At 38.3% G+C, this 27,963-nt stretch overlaps 1 protein-coding gene across 39 annotated transcripts in view; it reads left to right on the top strand.

Annotated features, from left to right (window-relative positions):
• Rims2 (regulating synaptic membrane exocytosis 2) overlaps positions 1 to 27,963 on the top strand; it is a 472,086-nt gene that overhangs the window by 119,525 nt on the left and 324,598 nt on the right. For all 39 annotated transcript variants that reach the window (XM_028879262.2, XM_028879269.2, XM_028879266.2 and 36 more), the window contains one exon: positions 21,156 to 21,466. In XM_028879262.2, coding sequence (XP_028735095.1) covers positions 21,156 to 21,466 — 311 coding nt within the window. The remainder of the gene's footprint in view (positions 1 to 21,155; positions 21,467 to 27,963) is intronic.

Raw genomic sequence — 27,963 nt, forward strand, 5'->3', positions numbered from 1 at the left:
AACTTTACATATAATGTTTTCAATGAAATAAGCAATCTTATGTACATAAAATAATATTAAAATATGTTTTTCTGAACTTTTAATTTTATTAAATAATTTTGATCAGAAAAATATATTTTGTAATAGTATTTGAGTTTGGGGAGCCTTAAATATTATTTTTAAGACATATGAAACTGAATTTTAGAACTTTGCACAGCAAAAATTTTAAGGAAAGCAGTGTATAACTCTCTTATATGTCTGTAGTTTATATACCAGTTCATTCAGTCATTGGTGTAATATATCTGTAGTTCATATACTAGTTCATCCATTCACTGGTGTTAAGGTTCTGGAAAGATGATAGTGAATTAAAACAGGTAAGTATCTCATACTTTTCTAGAAAACATGTTCTAATTAAGGAATGAGACAGTACCTGAAATAAATATTGGAATATGTAAGTGACCTGGGAAAAATGAAAAAGACATCTAAAATTAATATATATTATTAATTTTATAGCATTTATATATTATATGTGAGTTATATATTAGTTATATATAAAACATATATTTATAATTAATATATATATAAATTAAATGTACACACACACACACACACACACACACACACACACACACACACACACGCGCGCGCGCGCGCGCACACACACCCCATTTATTAGAATGGCTTCCAGGCTCTGGTCCAGGTAGTACAACAATGGTTATCTCTGAATGGAAGGTCCAAGACTCCTGTAGCTGTTCAATCCACATTGATGGATGTTTCAACTTTCTTCAGTGTACACTGGAACACCAACGAAGTAGACTCTAATGCCAATGAAGGAAAGACTTGATAGAGCAAAAGAGAACTTCCTTCTTCCATGTCCTTTATGTAGGCTGCTAGCATAAAGTGTGGCCAGATTAAAGGTGGATCTTCCCACCTCAGAAGATTTGCATGAAAAGTTTATCTTTCTGGACCTCTTGAAACTGAGAAGCTTTTGTAGAGCAAAGGATACCGGTCAACAAGGCAAAGCAACAGCCTACAGAATGGGAAAAGATCTTCACCAACCCCACATCTGACAGAGGACTGAGATCCAGAATATATAAGGAATTCAAGAAATTAGACATCAAAAAGACCAACAGTCCAATTAAGAAATGGGGCTATAGCCGGGCGGTGGTGGTGCACGCCTTTAATCCCAGCACTTGGGAGGCAGAGGCAGGTGAATCTGTGAGTTCGAGGCCAGCCTGGGCTACCAAGTGAGTTCCAGGAAAGGCGCAAAGCTACACAGAGAAACCCTGTCTCGAAAAACCAAAAAAAAAAAAAAAAAAAAAAAAAAAAAAGAAATGGGCTATAGAACTAAACAGAGAATTCTCAACAGAGGGAACTCAAATGGCTGAAAGACATTTAAGGAATTGCTCAACATCCCTAATCATCAGGGAAACGCAAATCAAAACAACTCTGAGATACCACCTTATGCCTGTCAGAATGGCTAAGATAAAAAACACTGAAGACACCTTATGCTGGAGAGGATGTGGAACTCGGGGAAGTCTCCTCCACTGCTGGTGGGAATGCAAGCTTGTACAACCACTTTGGAAATCAATATGGCGCTTTCTTAGAAATTTGGGAATCAATCTCCCCCAAGATCCAGCTATACCACTCTTGGGCATATGCCCAAGAAATGCTCAATCATACCACAAGAGCACTTGCTCAGCTATGTTTATATCAGCATTGTTTGTAATAGCCAAAACCTGGAAACAACCTAGATGCCCTTCAACTGAAGAATGGATAAATAAATTGTGGCACATATACACAATGGAATACTACTCAGCAGAGAAAAACAATGACATCATGAGGTTTGCAGGCAAATGGATGGATCTAGAAAAAATCATCCTGAGTGAGGTAACCCAGACTCAGAAAGACAAATATGGTATGTACTCACTCATAGGAGGATACTAGATGTGGAACAAGGATGACTGGACTGCTACTCACATCACCAGTGAGGCTACCTGTAAAACAGGACCCCAAGAAAGACACGGGGATCACCCAATGACGGAGAAATGGATGAGATCTACATGAACAGCCTGGACATGAGTGGGAGCAATGAACGGCGAGGGTCAAGGGAAAGAGAGCGGGAGATCCCAGCTGGATGAAGAACAGAGAGGGAGAACAAGGAATAGGAGACCATGGTAAATGAAGACCACATGAGAAAAGGAAGAAACAAAGTGCTAAAGAGGCCCACAGAAATCCACAAAGATACCCCCACAAAAGACTGCTGGCAATGGCCGAGAGATAGCCGGGACTGACCTACTCTGGTGATGGGATGGCCAAACACCCTAATAGTTGGGCCAGAAACCCCACCCAAGGACTGAGGAATCTGGATGCAGACATCCACGGCTAGGCCCTGGGTGGAGCGCAGGGAGTCTAGTTAGCGAGAAAGAGGAGGGTTTATATGAGTGAGAATTGTTGAAACCAAGGTTGGATAAAGCACAGGGACAAATAGCCAAACGAATGGAAACACATGAACTATGAACCAAAGGCTGAGGGGCCCCCAACTGGATCAGGCCCTCTGAATAGGTGAGACAGTTGATTGGCTTGATCTGCTTGGGAGGCACCCAGGCAGTGGTACTGGGTCCTGTGCTCATTGCATGAGTTGGCTGTTTGAAACCTGGGACTTATGCAGGGACACTTGGCTCAGTCTGGGAGGAGGGGACTGGACCTGCCTGGACTGAGTCTATCAGGTCGATCTCAGTCCTCGGGGGAGGCCTTGCTCTGGAGGAGGTGGGAATAGGGGGTGGGCTCGGGGGAAGGGGAGGGAGGCAGGAAGGGGGAGAACAAGGGAATCTGTGGTTGTTATGTAGAACTGAATAGTATTGTAAAATAAAATAAAAAAAAAAGCAAAAAAAAAGTTTATCTTTCCACCTTAAGGATCCAGTTTAGAAGTGGGTTTTCCCACTTGAAAGGATTTAATTAAGAAAAAAATCTCTCAAAGCTGTGCCCAGCCATTTGGGTTTTAGTTAATTCCAGATGTAATCAAGTTGACAACCAAGAATAGCGGTCATAGCCTGATTGTTTATACTTGGCTAATGTTACTGTATCTTTAATAGATGTTTAAATTACTTCTTTATTGGGGTGGGGAGAGGTGGGAAATTAACAGTGTAGTCCCAGTATGCAAGGAATGGCTTTCAGTGTGATTGAACAAAGTGCTGTAGCACAGACTAGTGGTACAACATTACAATTGCAGAAAGGTTCTGTTTCCTTATGTTTGTAAGTGAACCTAAGCTTTCAAATATAATTCAGAATCCAAATTCAAAGATATAATGTTGCATATTTATTTTGAAGGCAGCAGTTATCTATTTTGATAATAGTCAATACAGAATTAAATACTTCTTAATGGCTAATTTGCTTTGGAAACCACTCACCTATTTTTTTTCCTAAAATTTCATTAAAAAAAAAAGCATTAATAAAGAGGATAAAAAAATCACTACAAAGTAGGTACAACTGAGCTGAGGATGTCACTCTGTGGTAGAGTGTATGATTAGCATGTGCATGGTCCAAGGTTCAGAACCTCTTCTCTCAAAGTGTACTGATTGGATACTTTTGAGGGAACTGATTGGCCACATTATTCCCATCATGGCATGTGGACAGACACAGACAATCAGATACACATCTCTCTGAAATAACCTGTGTGGTATTTTTAACTTATATATGTATGAAAAATTGAGAAGTCATTTCTCAGTTAGCTAATATGTTGATATCATATATTAATTTACCAGAAGTGTGAATATAAATATCAATATATATTTTATTATTTCTATTAACCTTTAGTAGTTACCAGTTTTACGTGCTTAGTTATGCATGATTGTTGCCACCGGTTTCTGTTGTCCTTTTAAATTTTTTCATTTTTGAGAATTTTATGCATGTATACAATGAAATATGATCATATCTCCTTTCCATTTTCTGCTCTAATTTCCTCTATGTCTCCCAGCATCTTCCCTTTCCAACCTTACATCTTTCTTTTTTCTGTTAATGTTGTGAATATGTGAGGTGTGGTCCAGCCAGTAGATCATGGGGCACCTACCAGTGGCCACATCTTAAAACAAACAGTGATTTTCCTTCCTCCTTCAAATATTAGTTCTTCAGTAAGGGGTGGGCCTGAAGATCATTTAATCCATCTATCCTGCAAATTTGCCTGTCTTGATCTGTACAGGTCTTAGGCAGGTAACCATAGCTCCTGTCAATCCATGATTGTTTTAGCCATGCCCTGTCCAGAAGACAATATTATACAGCACTTTTCCTTTTCCCTGGCTTGCACATCCCTTCCTCATCCCTCGTGGTGTTGCCTGAGCCTTGGTGTCATCACTGATATAGAATCTCTCACTTAGGACTCAATACCTAGCCTCTTATTTTCTGCACATTGGCCCTTTATGCACTTCTCCACTGACTGTTGCCCACTGCATGAAGAAGCTTCTGTGACCACGGATGAAGGTAGTCTAGGCCTATGGGTATAAGCATAAATATTTAGTAGTTATGTAGTGGCACAATAACATGTATATGGCTTTTGGCTGGGATTACAGTACCAGGCATGAAATTCCCTTCTGTGGAGCAGTCCCCAAATTCAAATGAGAAAGTTGATAGTCACCCCATAACAGTCATGCCACTATTACAGCAGTAGGTCCATATTGCCTGGCAGGCTGGTAGTATAGCATTTCCCTGAGTAAGGTCATTCACTGGTGCCTTTTCTCCGCCAGCAGATTGAATAGCACTTTCTAACACTATGAAAGTTAGGCAGCGGGCAAGGCTTCCTGGTTAGTTTGAAATTGACTTCTCCATATTCTGTAGGTTAAGTGCCTGGCTTCCTCAGCATTAGTGTCTTATCTGTAGTTATGGTGGGTAACCCAGGGCAATGGCAACAGTTTGTTTTGGAGAGCCCTGGAACCCCTTAACCAGTAACTTACAGGGATGTATTCCATGTCATGTCCTACAATTTTCCCTTAATAAACCATGTCTTCTAGGAGCAGCATTGCCTACCCATGCAGGGCAATTATGTTTAGACCTTTTATTTTTTTTTAATGTTGCATTATGAAATTAACTTCTTAACTATTGGATTTCAATAAATTGTTTTCATAGATCATTTTTTGTTTTTAAAAAATTTTTTTCCAGACAGGGTTTCTCTGTGTAGTTTTGGTGCCTGTCCTGGAACTCACTCTGTAACCCAGGCTGGCCTCGAACTCACAAAGATCCACCTGGCTCTGCCTCCTGAGTGCTGGGATTAAAGGCGTGTGTCACCACTGTTGCCCGGCCTTAGTTTTAATTAAACCATGCTCTGTAGCCTCCTTTCCTGCAGTCCCTTGTCCCATCTCTGCTTAATCCATTTTTAAATAAAAATTTTTTGGCCGGGCGGTGGTGGCTCACGCCTTTAATCCCAGCACTCGGGAGGCAGAGGCAGGCGGATCTCTGTGAGTTCGAGGCCAGCTTGGTCTACAGCGTGAGATCCAGGAAAGGCACAACACTGAACAGAGAAACCCTGTCTCAAAAAACCAATATATATATAATTACATCTTCTCTTTCCCTCTCCTCCCTCCAATCCCTCCTGTGTTTTGTTCTCAAATTTATGGCCTCTTTTTCTGTAATAGTTGTTACAGATACATGCATACATACATACATACATACATACATACATATATACATACATGCATACACGTGCTTAAATACATAAATTTAGCCTGTTCAGTATGTATAATTTTACTGCACGTGTGTGATCTCAGGGCTGACCAGTTGGTATTGGATAACCGATTGGGAGGCTCTTCCCTCGGGCCACCCATTTCTGTTGCTTTCAGCATCCTCCAGTTGCCTGAAGTTCTTAGTCTAGGGTTGAGACTCCCCCTTTCCGTATTAGTACGTCCGTTGGTGCCATCATTGCTCAGGTTTTATTTAGGCAGGCATGTGATGAGACTTAATGAATGGGCTTCTCTGGCATTTCTAGGAGAAGAAATCTCATAGAAAATGTCCTCTTCCTCTGGCTCTTGTGCTTCCTTTTCCACAAAGAACCCTGGACCTTAGGTGCACGGTGTGGTAAATGTATCAGTTGGGACTGGGCAACCACGTGGTCTCCTGTTCTTTGCATTTTGATTACTTGTGGTTTTCTGTAATGGTCTGTGTTGCCAAGAGGTTTCTTTGATGAGGGGTGAGAACTGCACTTATCTGTGGACATAAGGATAACTGTCTAGAATGTAGTTAGGGATTATGCTGGTTTAGTATAGTGACAGTTGTAGGTTCTTCTCCAAAGTCCATGATTTCACTATCCCTGGGTAGTTGGCTAGGTTTCTAGTACTAGACATTGTTTCCTCCTTATTGAGCAGGCCTTAAGATCAATTAGAGATCTGTTGGTTTTTCACCAGGGTTTGCATGTCAACCGTTGCATCCTGAGGATTATTGTGGTGTGCTGGTGATTGTAGTTCATAGGCATCACAGCTGGGTAGGGACTATTGGTTGCTGTTGGGGAATATTATTTGAAGGTGTGTTACTTTTGTTTATGTTGCATTTGTTTACCTCTGTGAAGCTGTGTTACTGTGCCTGTCTAAAACACCTGATGGTCAAGTAAAGAACTGAATGGCCAATAGCAAGGCAGGAGAAAAGATAGGTGGGGCTGGCAGGCAGAGGGAATTAATTGGAGAAATATGGAAGAAGAAGGAAGAAAGAGCAATAGAAGGAGGAGGACACAGGGGGCCAGCCACCCAGCTACCCAGCCAGCCATGAAGTAAGAGTGAAAGTAAGGTTATAGAAGTAAAAGAAAGATAAAAGTCCAGAGGCAAAAGGTAGACGGGATAATTTAAAGTTAATAAAAGCTGTCAAGAAACAAGCCAAGCTAAGGCCAGGCATTTATAATTAAGGATAAGCCTCCATGTGTGATTAAGTTGTGAGCTGGGGGAATGGACCCCCCAAAAGAGTAAAAAACAACCAACAACAGGTTTCTTTCCTCCGATGGGAGCTTGCTTGGCATCTTCTGGAACCATGAAAGCTTCTCCTCAGGAAGGAGGTTTTCTGATCAGATGCAGCTCACGTCCTCTGAGTCCCGTGTCTGAAATAATTGGTACCTGCAACAATAGAGACTGACCTTCCATCTCTGGGAGACAGCTAAGGCAGCAGCAGCAGTTTATAGTATTTTGGTAGTCTCTTGGACAACCCTAAACAACCCAAGAGGAGGCTTCTTATTTCTAGTGTTGGCTTTTGTTAGTTAATCTTTGGCTCTTGGGGGGCAAGAGTCAGTCCAGATAGGGAGGTTTCATTTAAACTGTATATGTATATGTATATGTATATGTATATGTATATGTATATGTATATGTATATGTAGTTTTTTGTGTATTATATATAATTTTAGGTAGATAACTTTTTCAGACATTACTTTAGTATACCCACCCCTTTCCTTCTGTATTTATCTAATTAAATTTTACCACTTTCCCCAATTAAAGTCCCCTCTCATTTTTTTCTATTTCCTCCTTCAAATGGCCTGTAGCTTCTTAGTCCCCTATATTGCCCACTCCACCCTAACTGTAGTTCTTTTACTTTCCTTGTTTCTGCAGTTAACAGTTTTGGTGGTTTGGTTGAATATCGATGCTCATCCATGTTCTTTAGGTTTTCCAACTGAGAGGAGTATAGGGTTTTAAAGTATTCTCTTATAATATTCTGAATTTGATTGGAATGTTGCGATGTTCCCATGTTCATTTCTGATCCTGTTAATTTGGATCCTCTTTCCTTTGGTTAGTTGGGCCAAGGGTCTGTCAGTCTTGTTTATCTTTCTCAGAGAACTAGCTCTAGATTAGTTGATTCTTTGTGTTGTTTTCTTTGCTTCTTTGCTTTACGAATTTTGGCTCTGATTATTATTTTCCTTGTCCTCTAGTGGATTTGGGTTGTTTTAGTTTTTTTTTTTTAAATTTTGAGTTGTATCATTAAGTTGTTTATTTGTGTACTGTCTGATTTTATAATGTAAGCGTTAGAGCTATCCATTTTCCTCATATAATGATTTTTAATGTGTTACAGAGATTTATTTGCATTGTATTTTTATTTTCACTTACTTCCAGTAATTTTTAAATTTTCTTTCTTGATTTATTTTTGACACATTCATCATTCAGTAACGTGTTGTTTAATCTTCATGAGTTTTATTTACTTACTAGAGAGTTTGTTTTCTATCAGTTCTGTCTTATTTCATTACAGTCAGGTAGGATGCACAGAATTACTTCAAAATTCTGAGTTTCTTAAGATTTGTTTTATGCCCCAGGATATGGTCTATTTTAGAGCAGCTTCCATGTGATGCTGAGTAGAATATATATGTATATGTATATATATATGTATATGTGTGTATGTATATACACATACACATATATATATTCTTTGGTGTTTGGGCAGAATATTCTAGGTATTTGTTAAGTTCATTTGATGTTCACACATCAAATTATTATTTAATTCTGTTGTTTATTTATTTTTCATCCAGACAACCTGTCTATTAGATGAAGTGAGGTATTGACATCACCTACTGTTAGTGAGTTGATATTAATCTGTGTCTTTAATTCCAGTAGTACAGTTCTTTATTTTTTTAAGATGAAATTGGGCACTCTAGAGTTTGGTGCATATATGTTTAGGATAATATGTCTTCTTGGTAAATTGTCCCCTTGATTAGAATGAAGTGTCCTTCTTTACCTCTTTGGATAAGTTTTAGTCCGATATCTCCTTTGTTGGCTATTAGAACAGTGGCACCTGCTTGATTTCTGGTCTCGTGGAAACTTTTCTTCATCCTTTTCCTTTAAGGCTTGTCTGTAAAGTTAGGATGTTTTTCTTGCAGACAGCAGATAGATAGTGATAGTTAAGTTTTCTTTTGATTGGAGAATTAAGATTGTTAATATTTAAAGTTATTATTGAAAGGTATGTGTTAATTGCATTCACCATGTTGTTGAATTTTGGTGGGGCGTTCTTAGTAGTTCCTTGTGTTTCAGTAATTTTTAAAATATTTTTAAAGACTTATTTATTTATGTACTTTATGTATATGGGTGTTTTGTCTGCATGAGGGCACCAGATCTCATGGGACTATGGTTATAGACAGTTGTGAGCCACCACGTGGTTTCTGGGAGTTGAACTCAGGACCTTTGGAAGTGCAGCCAGTGCTCTTAACCACCAAGCTATCTCACCAGCCCTGTGTTTCTGTAGTTATAGTTTCATTTTTCTACATTCTCTTGGCTATGCTCATTCTCTTAAAAATAAAATATTCCTTCTTGTACTTTCTCTAGGTTTGCACTGTTGGATATAGTGTTTTCAGGTTGTTTATTTCATGGAATTTTTTTCTCCTTCAACCATGGCAGATAGTTTTGGGAATGTTAATCTGGGGTTGTCATCGTTGTCTTTTGGGGCTGAGAACGTTCTGCTGCAGGCTCTCGGCGTGTCCTTTGAGAAACCAGCTGCTGTTACTTTGATGTGCTTTCCTTTATATGTGCTTTTTTTCTCTTGCTCTTGTCAATACTGTTTCTTTCTTCTGTGTACTTGGTGTTATGACACGATAAGACGTTTCTTTTCTGGAATTGCCTATTTGGTGTTCTCTGTGCCTCTTCTGTCTGTACAGGTGCGCCTTGCCATAGTTGGGGGAAGTTTTCTTCTATGGTCTGTGCAGGAGCTGCTCTGTGATATTGACTTGTGATTATGGCCCTCATCTATTACCATAATTAAAAGTTTTGGTTTTTCATGGTGTCTTGTTTTCTTATATGATCCTTCCTTGTGTTTACAAATTTTTTTTTTTTATATTCTCTGCTTATTTACCAGTATTCTACCTTCTGCTTTTCTCATTCTTATTGTAAAGTTTGAGTTTCTGGTTCTGCTATTGGGTTTTCAATACCATCTTCATTTCATCTCAAGTCTTCTTCAGTGTTTCTCTTTATCTACTTCCATTTTCAAATCCTGGATTGTCTTTGTTATTTTCAACAGCCTTAAATTTGTATTTTCTTGGTAATCCCTCAGCTATTTATTCTCTTTAAGTTCACTGACCAGTTTCTTTGTGTGTTCTTTAAATTACTCAATAGTTAATGATCTTTAAAATTTTATGTCCTGATGCTCATTTGAGTAATTCTCATTGGTGAACATTTTGGTGGTGGAGATTCTGGCATGATCTTTCATATTGTTTATATTTTCAGTGAGATCTTTTACCTTATAGGCATGTGTATTTATTTTGTTAGGTCTTTGTGTGATATGAACAGAGCAGACTGGGACAGAACACAGAATATGTGGACTCGGTTGAACCTAAAAGTTGGATGTGCCTTAAGTGGCATGAAGTCATGTGGGTGAATACAGAGTGCTGGCTGGCATGCAGGTTGTGTATTCTGGAGTTTGGGCATTAGATCTGGGGGTTCAGTAGGGTATGTGGAAGGCAGAATCAGGTGGATTTATCTGGTCAGACCCTGGCAGATGATGAGTAGGGTCTGCAGAGGGGTTGAATGTGGTATGTGAGGGGCTTGTAATTTGTGGGCAGGAAGGGAGGGTCCTAGTAGAATCCTGGAGGCACAGAATAGGCCAAGGCACTGAATGTGGGACCTGAGCTAGATCTAGGGGTTTGTGGTGGGTGTGTGGAGGGTTGGGTCGGGTGGATTAGCCTGGGTAGGCCCTTGTGAAGGATGTTTGGGATCTGCCTGAGCAGAGGAACTGTCTGCTTAATCCTTTGTCCAGTATTTCTCCAGTTGTTTCATTTCATATGCCTTCTTTATTTTACTTTTTAAAAGTTGTGTTGTAAGATAATAGCCTCCATATAGCTTTTCATATGTCCTTCCTCTGGGTTAGCCCCCCACGGGAGTGGAGTGAACCCCTGATTTTCCCTTGATCCCATGCCCTTTCTGCTTAAGGTTTCTATCCCTGGTGTTCTACTCACTACTTTTGTTAGTCCTGTAATCTACTGTTCCTCCTCCCAAGTCCCTTTCTACTTTCCCGTTTTCCACCCGTGCTCCAGATTAAGACACATAAAACACAATATTGGAAGCTAAGATCTGCATAGGAGAGAGGATACAAGACACTTGTCTTTCTGGGTTGAGTTACCCCCACCCCACCCCAACACACCTATGTATGTTATTGTTTGATCCACTTACCTGCAAATTTTGTGATTTTATTTTTCTTTATAGCTGAGTAAAATTACATTGTGTATATTATTGTTTTTCTTAATCATTCATCTGTTGCTGAATATCTAGTTTGATTCCATTTTGAGTGATTTTAAATAGACTTGCAGTGAACAGGAATGTGCAAATGTCTTTGTAGCAGGATATGAAGTCCTCTGTGTTATGATGCTTTTGGACACTGGTTTAATAAAACGCTGATTGGCAAGTAGCCAGGCAAGAAGTATAGGCTAGATAAACAGACAAAGAGAATTCTGGGAAGAGAAAGGCTGAGTCAGGAGATGCCAGCCTGCTGTCCAGGGAGCAGCATGTAATGGCACACAGGTAAAGCCATGGAACACATGGTGACATATAGATGAACAGAAATGGGCTGAGTTTAAGTGTAAGAGCTAATCAGTAGGAAGCCTGAGCTAATGGCCGAGCAGTTTTAATTAATATAAGCCTCTGTGTGTTTACTTGGGTCTGAGCGGCTGCTGACTGGGAGGGTCACAGGAGAACTTCTGGCTACAACTCTGAGTGTATGTCCAGGAGTGGTATAGCTGGGTCATGTGGCAGTTCATTAATAGTTTTTTTTTTGAAAACCACCCGGCTGACTTCCAGAGTGGATGTGCTGGTGTGTACACCCACAGTCCTCGTTCGCCACACTCTCACCAGCCTTTATTGTCCTTTGTGTTTCTGATGATGGCTGTTCTCATTGGGGTGAAATGGAGTCTTGAGGTAGTTTTAACCTGTATTACCCTGATATCCAAGGATGTTGAATGTGTTGAAGGATGTAAAAGTATTTCCTAGCCATTTATATTTCTTTTGAGAATTTTCTATTCACTTCCATAGTTACCTAATCCCCTTTAAGGTGGGTTGTTTCTCTTGTTTAATTTTTAGTTTTTTTTTTTGGGTTTGTATGTTTTAGGCACTAATCTGTCAGATGAGTGGCTAAAAATGATTTGCCTCCATTCTGTAGGCTGCCTGTTCACTCATGTCAGTGTCCTTTGCCCTACAGAAGCTTTTTATTTCATGAGATCCCGTTTGTTGATCTTTGCTCTTCCTGTGCTACCAGAGAATCATTCAGAAAGTTCCGATCTGGGCGCTCTCTCCTCTTTTCTTCTAGTAGCCTTAGGATGGCAGTTCTTGTGTTGAAGTCCTCATCTGTGTGAGTTGAGTTTTATAGAACATGAGAGATAAGGATCTAGTTTCATTTTTCTGTGTGTTGAAATCTGGTTGTCCAATCATTATTTGCTGAAGCTGCCTTTTTTTCCAGTGTATATTTTTGGCATCTTTGTCAAAAATTAGGTAGTTGTGTGAACTTACATCTAGATCCTCAATTCTATCTCTTTGATCTATGTGTCTTATTTTTATTTTTATGTCTTATTTTTATGTATATAGAAAAGCTAGGTGTATGTGTTTTCGTTTTGTATTGTCCCACTATGCTGAATTTTTTTTTTTTTTATCATTTAAGATTTTGTGTGTGTGCGTGTGTGTTCAGGGATTTTTCTTTAAAGGATGATATTTTCAGAGAATGGGCTTCCTTGACTTCTTCTTTTCCTGTTTCTGTCCTTTTATTTCCTTTCTTATCTTACTGGTCTACCTTAGACTTAAAGCACTCTATTTAATAGGAGTGGAGAGAGTAGACACCTTTGCCTTGTCCCTGATCCCACAGGGAACTCTGAATTTTTCTTTTTAGCATGGTGTTGGCTACAAGTTTGTCATGTCCTGTCTTTCACTGTGGTGAGGCAAGCTTTCTCTGTCCCTGTCCCCCATCACTTCTATCATGAAGGGATGTTGGATTTGTTTTATTTTTCCAAAAGGCCTTTGGGAAAGTATTAATTTGACATTCTCTTTTTTTTTTTTTTTTGAGTGTGGGCACTTAGGACCATAAACTTTCCCTTTAAGACCACCCTCACTGTGTCCCATAGATTTTGGTATGTTGTGTTTCCATATTCCTTTAATGCTAGGATTTTTTTTTTGATTTCTTCAAAAAATCAAATGACATAAGTCTGTTCTTATATTAACTTTAGTTCTGTCATTGGAATTTTGAAGGGGATTGTGTTGAATCTAACGACCACCTTTGTTACTGTAGCCTTTAAAAACTCTATTATAGTCTCTCTGTGCATGTATGTGTGTGCACACAAGTGCATATGCAGGATCATGCATGTAGAAATCAGAGGATAACTGTGGGGTTGTTGAAGCAGGGTCTTCCTTGTTTGTGTGATGTGGCTACTCTAGGTTTTGAGTTTCTGGGTGATTCCTGGTCTCTATCTCCATTACCCTTAGGAGTGCTGGATCTGTAGGTGCATGCCACTTGCCAGCTTTTTATGTGGTTCTGGGGGCTGAACGCAGATTGTCAGACTTTGCAGCAAGCAATACTGGTTGTATTGTCTGCCTGCCCGGTATAGCCATTTTCACAATATAATTCCTGAGCATGGAAGCCCTTTCTGTCTTTTAGTGTTTTCTTAAATGTCTTTCCTCAATATTTAAAAATGTTACTTGTATAGATCATTTACCTTTGGTTACATTATTTTATTGTAGTCTTTTTTTTAAGCTATTGTAAATGGTTCCCCCACTATGATTTCTTTCTCAGCAAGTTATTAGGATATAAGAAAGCTACTTATTTTTTCCTATGTATGTATGTATGTATGTATGTATGTATGTATGTATTTGTATCTTAGAGGTATAGAGTGGTTTTTTTTCATTTTTCCAACATAATGTTTTATATTGGTTACTTAAGAATTTTACACAACGCACCCCAGCTGCACTCACTGCTCAGTCCTCCCAGCTCCATCCCCCCTCACCCTTGTGCCTGCCCCCAAATAGAAGAAGAAGAAAAAGAAGAGGAGGAAGAGAAGGAATATACCAAGTCCAATTTGTGTTGCCCATATGCTCATTGGAGCATGGTCAAACTCCTAGTGGCCAGCCTCTTAAAGAAAACTGGGGTCCGTCCCCCTGGGCCTCCCATGAGCCATCTACTGTGAAGAGCTTTAGCATCCCCATCACATTTTTAAGGGGCTCTCTTCAATAGCTTCCTGTTTAGACTATTTCTTTGTTTTGGGGTGGTAGGAGATTGTCACAGAAGCCTTGAATGTCTCTCATTCTCAACTGCGAGGCTGCAGTCATTGATATCACTGCAAAAGAAGCTTCCCTGTCTGTAACAGCCAGCAGTAGTGTGGATCATGAACTTCCACATGGCCCCTGGCAGCAGCATGGATTACAGACATCCATAAGGCCTTTGGTAGCAACTTGAACCATGGACCTCAACAAGGCCTCCATTGACAGCACAGACCATGGACATCAACAGAGCCCTTGACTATAACACAGGCCATGCCACAGGCACCAACATGGCCCCTGGCAGCAGCACAACCCACACATATAAACATGGCCTTTGATGGCAGCACAGACCATGAACCTCAACGTGGCCTCTGACAACAGCATAGACTACAGGCATTGACATGCCCTCAGTGGCTACATAGGCTTCTGGTGGCAGTACAAATTGCAGACATCCATATATACTGTGGACATAAACATGGCCTTCTTTGGCAGCATGGACCGCAGACATCAATAAATATGGCTTCCAGCAAGAGCACAGACCACCGACATCCACATGGCCTCTGGTGGTAACAAGTACCATGGACATCGACATGGCCTTTGGCAGCAGCATGGTCAACAGACATTAACATGACCTCAGGTGGCAGCACAGACCATGGACATCCATGTGGACCACAGGCATCAACATGGCCTGGGTTGGAAGCATGGTCCATGGATACTAGCATGTCCTCTGATGTAGCAGGAATCTTAAAAGTTCTTATTAATAAAATCAAACCTGAGCCAGGTATTGGGGTATAGCTGGAAGATCAGAGAACCAGAACAAGCCACAGCTACCTCACCTCACCGGATCCTCAGCTGGTCTTGTTTCCTCAGACTGGAGTCCTCATCCAGAATGAATCTCAGCTGAACTGCTGCTCCAAAGCCTGAAAGCTTAACCAGCCAAATGCCTCTAGTTTCTGGTCCTCACGCCTTATATATCTTTCTGCTTTCTGCCTCACTCCCTGGGATTAAAGGCTCACTTTCTGGGATTAAAGGCTGAGTAACCATGCTTGGCTGTATCCTTGAACACATGGATTTCTGCCTCTGGAATGCTAGGATTAAAGGCGTGTGCTACCACTGCCTATCCTCTATGTTTAATATTGTGGCTTTTCTGTCTCTGACCCCAGATAAGTTTATTAGGGTGCACAATATTTCAGGGAACACAATACCACCTCACTCTGGCCTTTCTTTATGTCCTAAAATTGATCTATTTTAGAGAAAGTTCTTTATTTTAAGCCAGATGGTGTTTGGAGAACGTATTAGGTGTATAGACAAGAGCAGTTGAAAACAACCAGCTGCCCCTTCTGTGCTTGTGTGGACATGGGTGTGGATGTGGGAGTGTGGAGAATTCAGACAGTGTTAAGGCCAGTATTTGATATCACTTGTGTTCTATTTCTCTTCTTTAGACATTGTCTTTGTACCAGACAATGTGCTTGGTTAAATTTAACAAGTATCTTTTACTTTATTTATATTTGAAATTCTTATAAAGGAATCACCCTTCAGGATGCGATAGCACTCACTGGTGCATTAGTATTTCAGAGTGAACTCAGCATTGCATTATCATTAAGAATGGGCCAGGAGGAAAAGACACCAAAGTGTTTGTCTATGCCTTTTACGTTGTTCATCACAGTAGCACATTGCCAGATTTTTCTTTAAAGCCACCCAACAGAATTTTAGTTTGACAAATAAGTCCTCTGGATCAATGGCCTATTTCTGATATTTGTGTGAGTAGGTGGGTGGGTGGGTGGGGGAGAGAGAGAAATAGAGAGGGACAGACAGATAGACGGAGTATGTTGGACACACAGCAGAGTGTTGGGTGTCTTCCATCACTCTCTGCCTTATTCCTTTTAGGCAGGGTCTCTGTGAACCTGGAGCTTGTACATTTCAAGTCTGGCTCATGAGTGACCCAGTGATGAGTCAGTGTGTGTCTGCCATATCCCTGTCTTTTATTGTCCCAGGTCAAGAGATTAGATCTTGTGTCTCTGATAATCTTGTATATGTTCAAACATGTCATTGCTGGCAAAAATAGATGGCCAGTTGTGCCCAGGTGTGCCTGGAAGATGCTGGTCTACTCATATAAACAGAATGTGGAGTCCTTCCGCTTTGACACTTGTGCTGTGAGAAGAGTGACTTAAGTAAACAATGCTGCTTTATGATTTGCAATAATTCAAGTCTAGGTACAGTCTGAATGCTGTTGATATAAGTAACAGAAAAACCAGAGTAGGCCTGACTTGTTTTCTTCACATATTGAAGAAAACTAGATAAACCACTGAGAAACAAGGTATATTTTGGTGAGTTACTTGTCAAAGCACAATAGTAGCCAACAGAGAAGAATGTAATGACTTAGCTTGGGAAATGCCCAAGTTTAAACTTGCTCATTTTTCAACCTCCTAGACACTTACCAAAGATCCCATTAGCTTGCTTTAGCCTATAAATGTAGCTATTACCAGAAATGGCATGTTAGCTGTTTATGGAGGCCATGCATAGTCTTGTTGTATATATCAGGTGAATATTTCTGATTCGTGTTCTGTATCCCAGCAGTCTCTTACATAAGGATTATGGTGACCTGTTGGAAAGCCTTAACACTCGAGGATATATGCCAGTATACTGATTTTGAAAATCCATCCCAGCGATCTTGAGAGAATAACTTATAGGTAGTTGCCTAAGTACCTATAAATTCTGCCCATTGTGAGACAGAGATACCTTCAAATGGGGAATGCTGTGATTGAGCTCCTCTGGATTCCAGCTATGTTGCCAATAGCTTTTGCACCCTCATTTTTTTTCCCTTGACATAGGGCTAGGCAGAGAAGAAAGCTTCAAGGGATCCGTGGTGTGATTGCAGCATATGGCTATATTCCATAGCACTGAGTGTAATATGACAGTGTTTGTACTTGTGTGTTTGCTCCCCTCCTTCTACTCTTTAACATTCACAACAGAATTTACACCTCTGTACTCACTATCTCCTTGCAGAGTGTCTGGCATGTACGCATCATCTAGTGAGTGTTGTCTGAATCCATAAACATAGTGAATTAGTTTTAATAGTTATTTTCCCTTCTGTATACAAATTGGAATTTTCTGGTCTGAAATTAATTTTTATGGTAAATTACAGTTTCCTTCAAGTTTGTCTGCGAATGCTGAATATAGTGTCATTATTTTCATAGAGTAAGTATTGTGCTGACAGCTGACTTTTGGAAAAAGCTACTGTTTGGACTTGTCTCCTCGTTTCTGTAGTCTCAATATGTCTGCGATTTCCAGTTAACCCATGTTACTTCATGGGATGAAGTTCCAGGGGGAGTTGGGAGTTCTTGTGACGTGCTTCATGGTACTGAAACTGTGTATACCCCAGTTAAAGATTTCTCTAGTAGTGCATTTTCAATAGAACACATACTTTACAAAGATTTCATTTGTTATCAATTAAAATAATAAATTAAAACCAAATCTTTGTGGCTCAATGAAGAAGTAGTTATTCTATGAGAACTTCACACTAGTGTGGTGATCAGCTAACTTTCCTTAAGTTTTCATTCAGATTCCTAGACTTATGGTTACTATTAATATTTTTGAGGTCCATGATCTTCAAGCCCCATCCCCATTTTAGGAGGTTAAATCATTGCACTTTCAGAAAATATAATAAATTAACTGTGGTGCCAGCTTGCAGCTATCCCCAGAATTTGTTCTTTATTTTGTTCCTAATAATGTGTTGGACTTTATAGCTGATTTGTTGAAGTTCATGACCACACTGAAGGGACTGATAAACCAGCTATAAAGTGTAGATTTGTATATAGTGTATTGTGATTGCATTTGTTGTCTAGCTACCCTTTCTCACCCTTTCCCGACTCCCACCATTCCCTTACTTCTTATGTTTAGTCCCCTTTCTTCCTCTCTCTCCACAGTGCCCACACCCTTCCTTTAAGAAAAAAATTCTTGATAAGGGTCTCACGAATCCAGGCTGGGCTCAAACACCACAGGTGGAAGGTTCACCTTGACTTTGTGACCCTCCTCCCTCCATCTCCCAAGTGCTGAGGTTATAGTGATGCACCGTCACTCAGCTTTAGGTTATTTCTTAAAATAAGTTGCTTTTGGAGTATTTTATACTAAGGATCCTTTCTACCTGTCTCCATTAAACTGCACTGTGGTTCTTTTGCTGCAGTTCTTTCAAGCTATCATCTTGAATATATATTAGTTTTGGATCTTTTTGACAGAGGTAAATAACAGTACTTAGATGATTGCCTTGCAAATTCATTTGTTCCATTGTTAATTATCAAGTTATTCTTTAATGTCTTGAATGTGACTTATTCCAAAGACAGCTAAATTTTAGAGTCCTCTAACAGATTAGTGATTTGTTTCAAACCAGAGAAGTTGAACTTTGATTTTATTTGCTGGTTGAAGACTGAGCTTAGTCAGAGAGCATCTGCCTGGCCAGTGTTCTTGGTTTGCTTCCCGGCAACAGTTCTTAATGTGTTTTCAAAGTTCCTTCCTTTAATAGAGGTTGGAAAGTGTCTGCATTTGTCACATGTCACCTCAAAAGTGGTCATATCTTGGTTATCATTTGGACATAATATGATTTTTAAAACTATTGGTTGATATATTTGGATATATTTATATTTAATGTCTATTCACATCAATCATAGAAAATGAACTGTGGAGTTTGTTTACTAAAAAATGAGTGAAACCACAGTGTTTTTGTTAAAAATACTGCCTTACTTATTTACAAATTAAAAGTGGCACATATATTAACATTATTGTTGAGTAACTTATTTGGGAATTGATGAAACATAAATCTTGGTTTTATAGTATCAAATACCTTACTATATTTCCTTCAGGATTACTTCAAGTGACTTCAAGCTAGTAGGCATTTAGATCTTAGTAGTCTATGATTTATATGGTCTTACTATGCTAACACAAGATAGAGTCTTTGCTTCCAAAATAATAGTCAATTCAGTAGTGGATAAAGGAATATATACCCCATGCAATGAAAGAACAAAATCATAATAAACAATTATAATGCTGTGTGATACAAACTATAATACAACTGGTTTAATGGAACATTTAAATGATATTTTACAAAGCACCCTTATTTCAATGAAAACCACTTGGTTGGATGCAGTGATGGGTAATTATTTATCTCACAAGTTGATTTCTGCTTTGTTGTTGATTAGTAGGCAGAAAGGCTTTCTTTTTTTGTGATTATATTATTGGAAGTCATTTAAATATGAAAAAAATCTTGAAATGTGGAGTCTGTGTGAGAGTCAGTGTAAGCATATAATTCATATTCATTTGAAATACATGCTTACCTTACATTTCACAAACACATTTTTTGTTTGTTTGTTTATTTATTTATTTATTTGTAGAGTTTCCAATTAATCAAAAAAAGAGTTTTGAGATGATAGAGAAGGTTTTCTGGTCATACAGCAATAATGTCCTTAGATTACTGGATTCTGAAAAAGATATTTCAATTACCAGTTAAGCATGAGATAGGTGTTATGGTTGGGAATAAGGGAGGGAAGGGGTATTTCTGTCTAATGAGTATAGAATTGAGGTTTATAAGAAGTTTTCAAATTCTGCTTGGGAACAATTTGAATATAGTTAATATTACTTGAAGTATCATTTAAAAGTAGTGAAGATGGTTCAATTTGTTGGATTTAACTAACAAAACACCACAATAAAAATCAAGTCTATCTCATGTTTTTGTGGAAATATGTTTTATGGATGCCCATTTGTTGTGTTAGGTACTTTTACTGTAGTTACCCCCTCTATGCTCTCTTTTCACTCTCTGTTCCCTTCAGGTCCCCATCCAAAATCGTGCCTTGCCTGCCTGCCTGCCTGCCTGCCTACCTGCCTGTGTGTCATCCATCCATCCATCCATCCATCCATCCATCCATCCATCCATCCATCCATCCATCCATCCATCCACTCACCTACCTGACCACTCACCCACCTACCTTCCATATTCTCTCTCTCCTCCTCCCTCCTGCCCACCCTTTCATGCCTCTCCCACTGCATTAGTACCTCTTCCTTCCCTCTCCTGCTGTTCTTTCTACTCCAGACTCCGCCCCTAAATCTTGAGTCAGCATAGGAGAGAATGCATGTAGTATTTTTCTTTCTGAGTCTGGCTCATTCCATAGCCTAGAGATCTGCTGCATTTGTTTTCCTGCACACATCATGATCATTCTTGTTTATTGGTGATTAAAATGCAGTTCTGTATATGTAACCTATCTTCTTTATCTACTCATCTCTTGATGGATACCTAGATTGGATCCATTACTTAGCTATTTTGAATAGTACCCAAATAAATGTAGATGCAAAAGTAAAAGAATCAAATATATCATTACAATTTATGATCAGTGAATAGGTTTTTATTGAAATTAATAGTGTTGTCAGCTTTGTTTTAGTCATTGATAGCTACTTAAAAGAAATAAAACTCTTTAAATAAGCACATAATATAGTTGGTGGTAGACTATTACTGTTAATAAACTGTTAACATACTGGAAATCTAGTATATAACATGCATTTTTATGAATTATTTTTATTTTAAAAATATAAGAGATGCTATCATTTTGTTTTTATCCCTTGTTTGTTAAAGAAATTGAGTTCTATAGTTATAAAGGTTCAGTATCTTGCTGAAAATTTTAGTTTCCTGTTTTGGAGATACTATTTAAAATTGACTAACTCCAAAATTCATTTTCTGTTTGCTACATCATGCTTCTAAATAAATAAATAATTACAGAATACAAGCAAACAACTATTATTTTGATGTAAGTTTTTCTGTAAGTGTAATTTCATTATAATCATGCTTATAAAATTAAAAGAAAGGATGAATTATTTAATTTATAGTAGCATTTAATCCTGAGTTCATTTTAACTGCAGAAGTATAACCATGTAATTTTTTTGTTGGCTTGAATTTTCTCTCCTTTTGTTTGTCTTTCATTCTGAGGGAGATTTATTTCTTTTTTTTTTCTGTGTTATTTTGTGCAGGTTATGTGGGTGTGTAATTTGTGCCGAAAACAACAAGAGATCCTCACTAAATCAGGAGCGTGGTTTTATAATAGTGGGTCAACTCCATCACAGCAGCCCGATCAAAAGGTTCTTCGAGGGCTTCGAAATGAGGAGGCACCTCAGGAGAAGAAAGCGAAACTCCACGAGCAGACCCAGTTCCAAGGACCCTCAGGTGACTTACCTGTTCCTGCAGTGGAGAAAGCTCGCTCTCATGGCCTCACAAGACAGGATTCTATTAAAAACGGATCCGGAGTGAGGCACCCGATTGCCAGTGATGTCCCTTCTGACAGGTAAACATCTTGTTGAGTCTCTAATGTTTGTGTTTATGTGCATGGTGTGTCGGGGTTCCCATGTGCAGGTCAGAGGAGGCCAACTCTGTGGAGTTAGTTCTCGCCATCTGCCTTCTCGTGTGCTCTGGAGATTGAACTTGGGTCATCAGGCTTGTGTGGTGAGTGCCCGCTGAGCCATCTTGCTGACCTAATGTAGTACTCGTTATATGCATTCCGAACAGAAATAAACATAGGAAAATTTTAAGCAACAGTGAGTTGCCTACATGTTGTATCCTTTTTTTTTTTTTTTTTTTTTTTTTTTTTTTTTTTGTAAGTGCTCTATGTGATGTTCAGGTGTTCAGGATTTGAACTACGACAGATTTAAAGTATTTTATATTTGATATGGGCAAGATTATAAGACAGATTTCCAAGAATAAAGAAATGAATTTTAATATGACAACTTTTGTTGCTGTTGTTGTAAATTGCAGCCTTCCTACTCGGTGTATTAGCTTTTCACTGTAGTCTTTCTTGAGTAAAGGCAGGGGCTGTTTCTTCTTGTATTTAGTAGGCATTTATATAGTTTCTGTGGTAAACAGTCTTTTTTTTTTTTTACACGTTTGCACTAAGTTGTAAAAGTACTTTATATTTCTTTTTAAACTTATGTATTACAACTTTTCTTTTTAAATTTCTTGAAATATAATTTGATAATATACAGGGTTCACTGTGTAGCTCAGGCTGGCCTGGAGCTTGTAATGTAGTAAGGGTTCCTTTAACTTCCTTATTCTCTCATCTCAGCCCCCCAGGTGCTGTCATTTGCCACCATACCCATCTTATCTGCCTTTTGATGAACACAATCCTTATTTTGATGATGTCTGATTTGTTGTTGATAAGTACTTCCTAAGAAAAATCATTGATTCCAAGAAATCATTGCTCACCCTTGAGTCGAAATGTTTCCCTCCATTCCTTTTAGAGGCTTTGTGTCTTTAGTTTGAATCAAAGGCAAACCCTCTTCTTGAGTACTTTCTTTTGTGGTGATGGGAAGCGGACCCAGTGCCTCATGCATGCAAAGCAAGTGCTCTTCCACAGAACTGTTGTCAAGTTGCTTCATCTCAACTGCTAGAAAATTTATGCTTTTATGTTTCACAGTTATACACATGATCCATTTTTGGTTAAGTTTCTTAGAATTAAAAGAGAAACACTTTCAATGTATATTTCTCTGAATTATGAAACTTTAGTTGTTATACCACTGTTTATTACAAAGGCGATTCTTAACTGACTGCTTTTGTTCTTCTGTCTAGAATGAGTTGTCAGCTCTGAGTAGTCCTCCATGTAGACTTGTCTTCTCCTTCACTGGTCTGCCTTCATGCCAAGGCCTCGTTGTTGTGATTGCTAAACACTTATTTGCCTTCAAACAAGATAGTGGTAGGCGTCTAACTTTGTTATTTTTAAAGCTGTTATGGTCATTAGAAGTTTTTATTTGAATTTTAGGATTGTGTAATGAGTATAATTTAGACTAATTACACCACAAATGCATAACATTGTACTTAATTCACATAGAATGGTGTCTGCCATTTCTGAACAGTAGAAAGAGTATAGGAAACATAGCGTTGGGTTTTTAATTTATTCTATAGCTTTTAATTGAGAAATTTACTTAATTTAAATTTTAAGTAATTATTGATTAGTTAAGGTCTTATAACTACTTTGTAATTTGATTTCTAGCATTTTTGTTTTTATCTTTCATTTTCTCTCTCCACCTTTTTTTGATATTTAAATTGACAAGTCAAAATGGTATGCTGTATTTTTAGTGTGTAGCATAGTATTTGGCATATATATACACATACATACACATGCATATATATATATATATATTTATGAATTTTGGAATGGGTAAATCAAACTATTTAACAAATGAGTTTTATTACTTATCTGTTTATCCAGTGAGAAGATTTGAAGGCTGTTCATCAAATTTCAAATCTATAATATCTTTTTACTAATTATAGCTATCATGGTACAAATAAATCTCTTTCATTATTATCTATTAGTGTACATATTCTTGGATGTTAGTGTGATGTATACATGTATGTAGCTAGAGTTTTCCTGCCTTGCCCATAGTCAGGACAAATCTTTGTCACCTGCCAGTCCCACAGCCGCTCAGACCCAACCAAGTAAACACAGAGACTTATATTGGTTACAAATGTATGGCTGTGGCAGGCTTCTTACTAACTGTTCTTATAGCTTAAATTAATCCATTTCCATAAATCTACCTTGCCACATGGCTCGTGGCTTACCGGCATCTTCACATGCTGTTTGTCATGGCGGCGGCTGGCAGTGACTCCTTCTGCCTTCCTGTTCTTTCTTTTCTCCTCTCTGTTAGTCCCGCCTATACTTCCTGCCTGGCCACTGGCCAGTGTTTTATTTATTGACCAATCAGAGTAATTTGACATACAGACTATCCCCCAGCACAACAGAGAGTGAACTGTGTGTCACATTTGTCATAGTTTGAGCATAGGAGACCTCAAAACCTACACAGCTACTCCAACAAGGCCATACCTCCTAATAGCGCCACTCCTCATGGGGACCATTTTCTCTCAGACTACCACAGCTCACTCCATTTCTCTTGCTTTCTCTTGTTTCATCCTCTGTGTTCTTGAATAGTGTGTCTTGGGGCTTGTTCTTTGTTTGCTCAGGTTAACTTCCATATTAATGTCTTTTTTGGGCATGCTTTAAAATTCTCTAGTGTATTTTTCAATTGTAAGATTTCTGTTTGATTTTTAAACATTGTCTCCATTTTTGTTTTTGTATGAGAATTTTGAATTACTTCTTTGTGTTCTACAAGCTCTTGGTTTCTTTAAAACAGCGATTTAGAACTTCATTCAGGAGTATACCTGTTTTCAGTATCTCTTGCCTTGTTTTGGCTGTTAGTTGATCTCAGCTAAAAGTTCTTGGTGTTTGTTGGTCTTAAATCTCATTCTTGCATTGAAGAGTTAGGCACTTATTCTCAATTTGCAATATTTGTGTCTATTTTTCCAAGAATTCTAAGCACGTTGTTTATTTTTTATGGATATGTTGTCCCTTCTGCTATTTCAGCATTTTGTTTATTAGTGTGAATCTTAATTGGTCTTAATAATAAAAACCCAGAGCCAGATATTGGGGTAAATGCTGAAAGATTAGAGAGACAAAGGAACAAGCCACAATTACCCCTTACCTTGCCAACTCCTCAGCCTGAAGGGAGGCCGAGCTCCTGTCTCAGCCTGCCTTATAGTCCTCTCTTGGCCCAACCATATCAATTCCCATTTCCTCCTCCCTAGTACTGGGATTAAAGGCATGAGATCCCAAGTGCTAGGATTAACAGTGTGGGCCACCACTGCCTGGCCCCTATGGTTAACTAGTGGTTAGCTCCACACTGATCTCCAGGTAAGCTTTATTTGTTAGAACAAAAACAAAATATTATCATATTTCCCCCTTTTGTCTAAAATAAAAAGGAAGGTTATAACTAATATAAGAAAAACTATATACAATAAGTACAATAGCTATATACAGTATATACAAGCAATAAATACAACAAGAATATCTAGTCCATTAAAAATTGATAAATTCAGAGAAAATACTCCACATCTATCCTCTCCTGTTGAGTCCAAAAGGTTGTACCTAATTCACCTTCTATTCTAACTTGCCTCACCAAAATTATCTTTTAATGTTTCTCAATCTTATACACTTTACACCTCTTTAGTCAATTTCTTTACTGAACCTGTTAACAAGCAAAACTGTAACTACAACTACAGAGTCTTCAACTCTACCAGAGACCTGAGAAGGAAATAATATTACCTGAATAAGCAGAAAGTGCAAACAAAGCACTTCCAAAAAATGTTAGAAATGACAGAAACAGCAGGCTGCATGGACAGTCACCCAAGTTTCCTCTGCAACATCTTTAGCCTACAGACCTAACATATCTGACAGACGTATCTGTGAAGCAGGATTTTCTGAAGAGCTGTCCTATCTTGTCTTGGCAAAGTTCAGCAGTCTTTTCTTTTGTGTCCTGTTTGTCCATTTGGATAGCATACTGTCAGCATTTGAGGCAAGGGCATTTTCTTGCCCAGTGGCTAACTTTTGCTACAAAGAAAGTAAACTCCATATGGAGTTTCTTTGATGCCCATCATCTTCTCTGAAGTAGATTTGTGCTGCCAGGAGCAGACATGTCTCATTGTCATTTAAAAAAAAAAAACCTATGTTACTAAAGCATCTTAAATGCCATAATCTGTAGGTCTCTGAAGTGTTTGAAGATGACATGTCTATCTAAAATATATCTCTGTTTGATGTTGATAACATACCTAATATGACCACAATTATAATAGGTGACTAATTACTAACCTGCATTTCCTTATTATCTTAATAGTTGGCAATAATAACTTTCAAGGACTAGAAATTTGCATTACCTTGTTAAATGAGTTGTATAGGTACAGTACCTTCAACAAGATTAGAAATGTACATATAGTATGTTCTAACAAAAATAATCTCAACTTTGTATCAGTATACAAAGATCCATATTAATGTAAAATATTTGAAGCAAGTAGTTGCTTTTTAAAAGTAGATTCAATAATCTACCCTTTTATCCTATCATATCTATATCCCCCTTTTTTCTTTTCTTTTCAAGAGTCCTGAATCTAATCTTCTTTGTTCAGCTTTTTTTAAAAAAAAAAAACAAAAACTATTACCAATAACAACTTGTAACCAATCACCCTAAACAAGAACAAATATCCATGACCCAATGAATGACCAAAACCCACCCAACCCCCTATTGAGAATGTGGGTGTCATGTTCTTAAAATTACTTCTTGCTACCTGGGGCAATGGCATCTTTAGGGAATCCTGAGGAGAAAAAAAAATGGGTTAATTGCCAAGTCCTGGGGGAGGTAGCTGTATCATTTTTTATCTAGTCTCTGTGTAATGGGAAGATGCAGGGCTTGTGTAAGTCCTGCTAGAGTAGTCTGTGAAGCTGCATCATCTTAGCTAGCCACCTCAAAATTGTCCTGAGCATTTTGTAGTCCAAAGCCGATCTTTGGATTGTGTTTGTCATTTAGGGGTGTTATGATAGTCCATGTGGAATCATCGTTGTGAGACCCCATCTGTATTTTGGAGACTTCAAAGGTTGCTGTTAGGCGTTGTCATGGTTTTTGCAGAAAACGTAAACATTTTAAATGTCATATGCAGCAGATCTCAATGAGGTTAAAGGATCAATATTTGTTATGTACATCCAGAGTACAAAAACTTAATTCCTAGTTACCTGATAGAGACTCAAACCTAAAATCATGTATAGGAAGCTAGATGAAGCCTTTTTCTAGAATTAGTTAGTACTCTATATGACCATTAATACCATGACAAAAAGTTTAACATATATGTGTGTGTGTGTGTGTGTGTGTGTGTGTGTGTGTATGTATGTATGTCTTAGAAATTTTGAGATAATATTTGTACCTTAAGAAAAGTGTTAAAGAGTCAAAATAAAACCAAAGGATTGTAAGATTGGTAGCAATAGAACAGTCTTTTAATTTTGGTTTTTCTTCTGTCCCATATCAGGTGGCTCTCCTGACATTATACAGAGATTTTGGATTTTCCTCTTAACAAGTATGCTTGGGTTTAGACAAGGAGAGAGCCACACTCCAAATCCATAGCCAGCTTTATTTTTTATTGGACTGGGACTACAAAAAAGCCATTTGTATTATATGTCTGTAGAGAACAGCAGAAACAAACATTTAGGAAGATGTATGAAATTCTATCCTGTTGGAGATGTGATATACCAATCACCCAATTTACTCTTTTTCTTGGGACTTTTTCTCTGGATGATTCATCCTTTTTCTTCAGGTGTCTTATTTGTCCAGTGGTCATCAGATTCTTTAGCTGGGTGCCTTCATTGTCCTGAAAAGACAAAAACAAAACCCTTCTCCAACCCTAATTTTGGGGAGGTTCTCTTTTGGCAAGTTATATCTGATCAAATGAAAAGCATTCGTTAGTCTTAAAGTTAGTTTATATTGACATTGTTTGAGATTAAGAGCTCTCTCTTGCTCAAATTGAACCTTTATCTATTTTGATGGTATCTGTAGCTTATCTTCTTCTGTGGAAACAAAAGTAAAACCTCTTCTGCAACGTAACTCATGTCCTAGTTTTCATTTTTAGGTCAACACATCTTTTAGGTACACAAGCTGATGTAATTCCATAGTTTTTTCCATTGTCCAGTGTCTCTTCGCAGCTTTCGTTCCTTTCTCATTAGCATTTAGAAAACTTAAAGTTAATTAAGCATTATGCAATCTATTTCTTGGGGGTTTTGTTACTCCTTTCTGTTTATTTAGCATATCCTTTAGAGTTCGATTTGCTCTTTCTATGACTGCTTGCCCTGTAGGATTATGTGGTAAACCTATAATATGTTTTATATTGTAATAAGCAAAAATCTGTTTCATTTTAATAGAGACATGTGCTAGAACATTGTCATTTTTAATTTGTACAGGTATACCCATGATGGCCATAACT

The sequence above is a fragment of the Peromyscus leucopus genome, chromosome 20 (assembly GCF_004664715.2).
Source record: "Peromyscus leucopus breed LL Stock chromosome 20, UCI_PerLeu_2.1, whole genome shotgun sequence".
NCBI classification, from domain to species: domain Eukaryota; kingdom Metazoa; phylum Chordata; class Mammalia; order Rodentia; family Cricetidae; genus Peromyscus; species Peromyscus leucopus.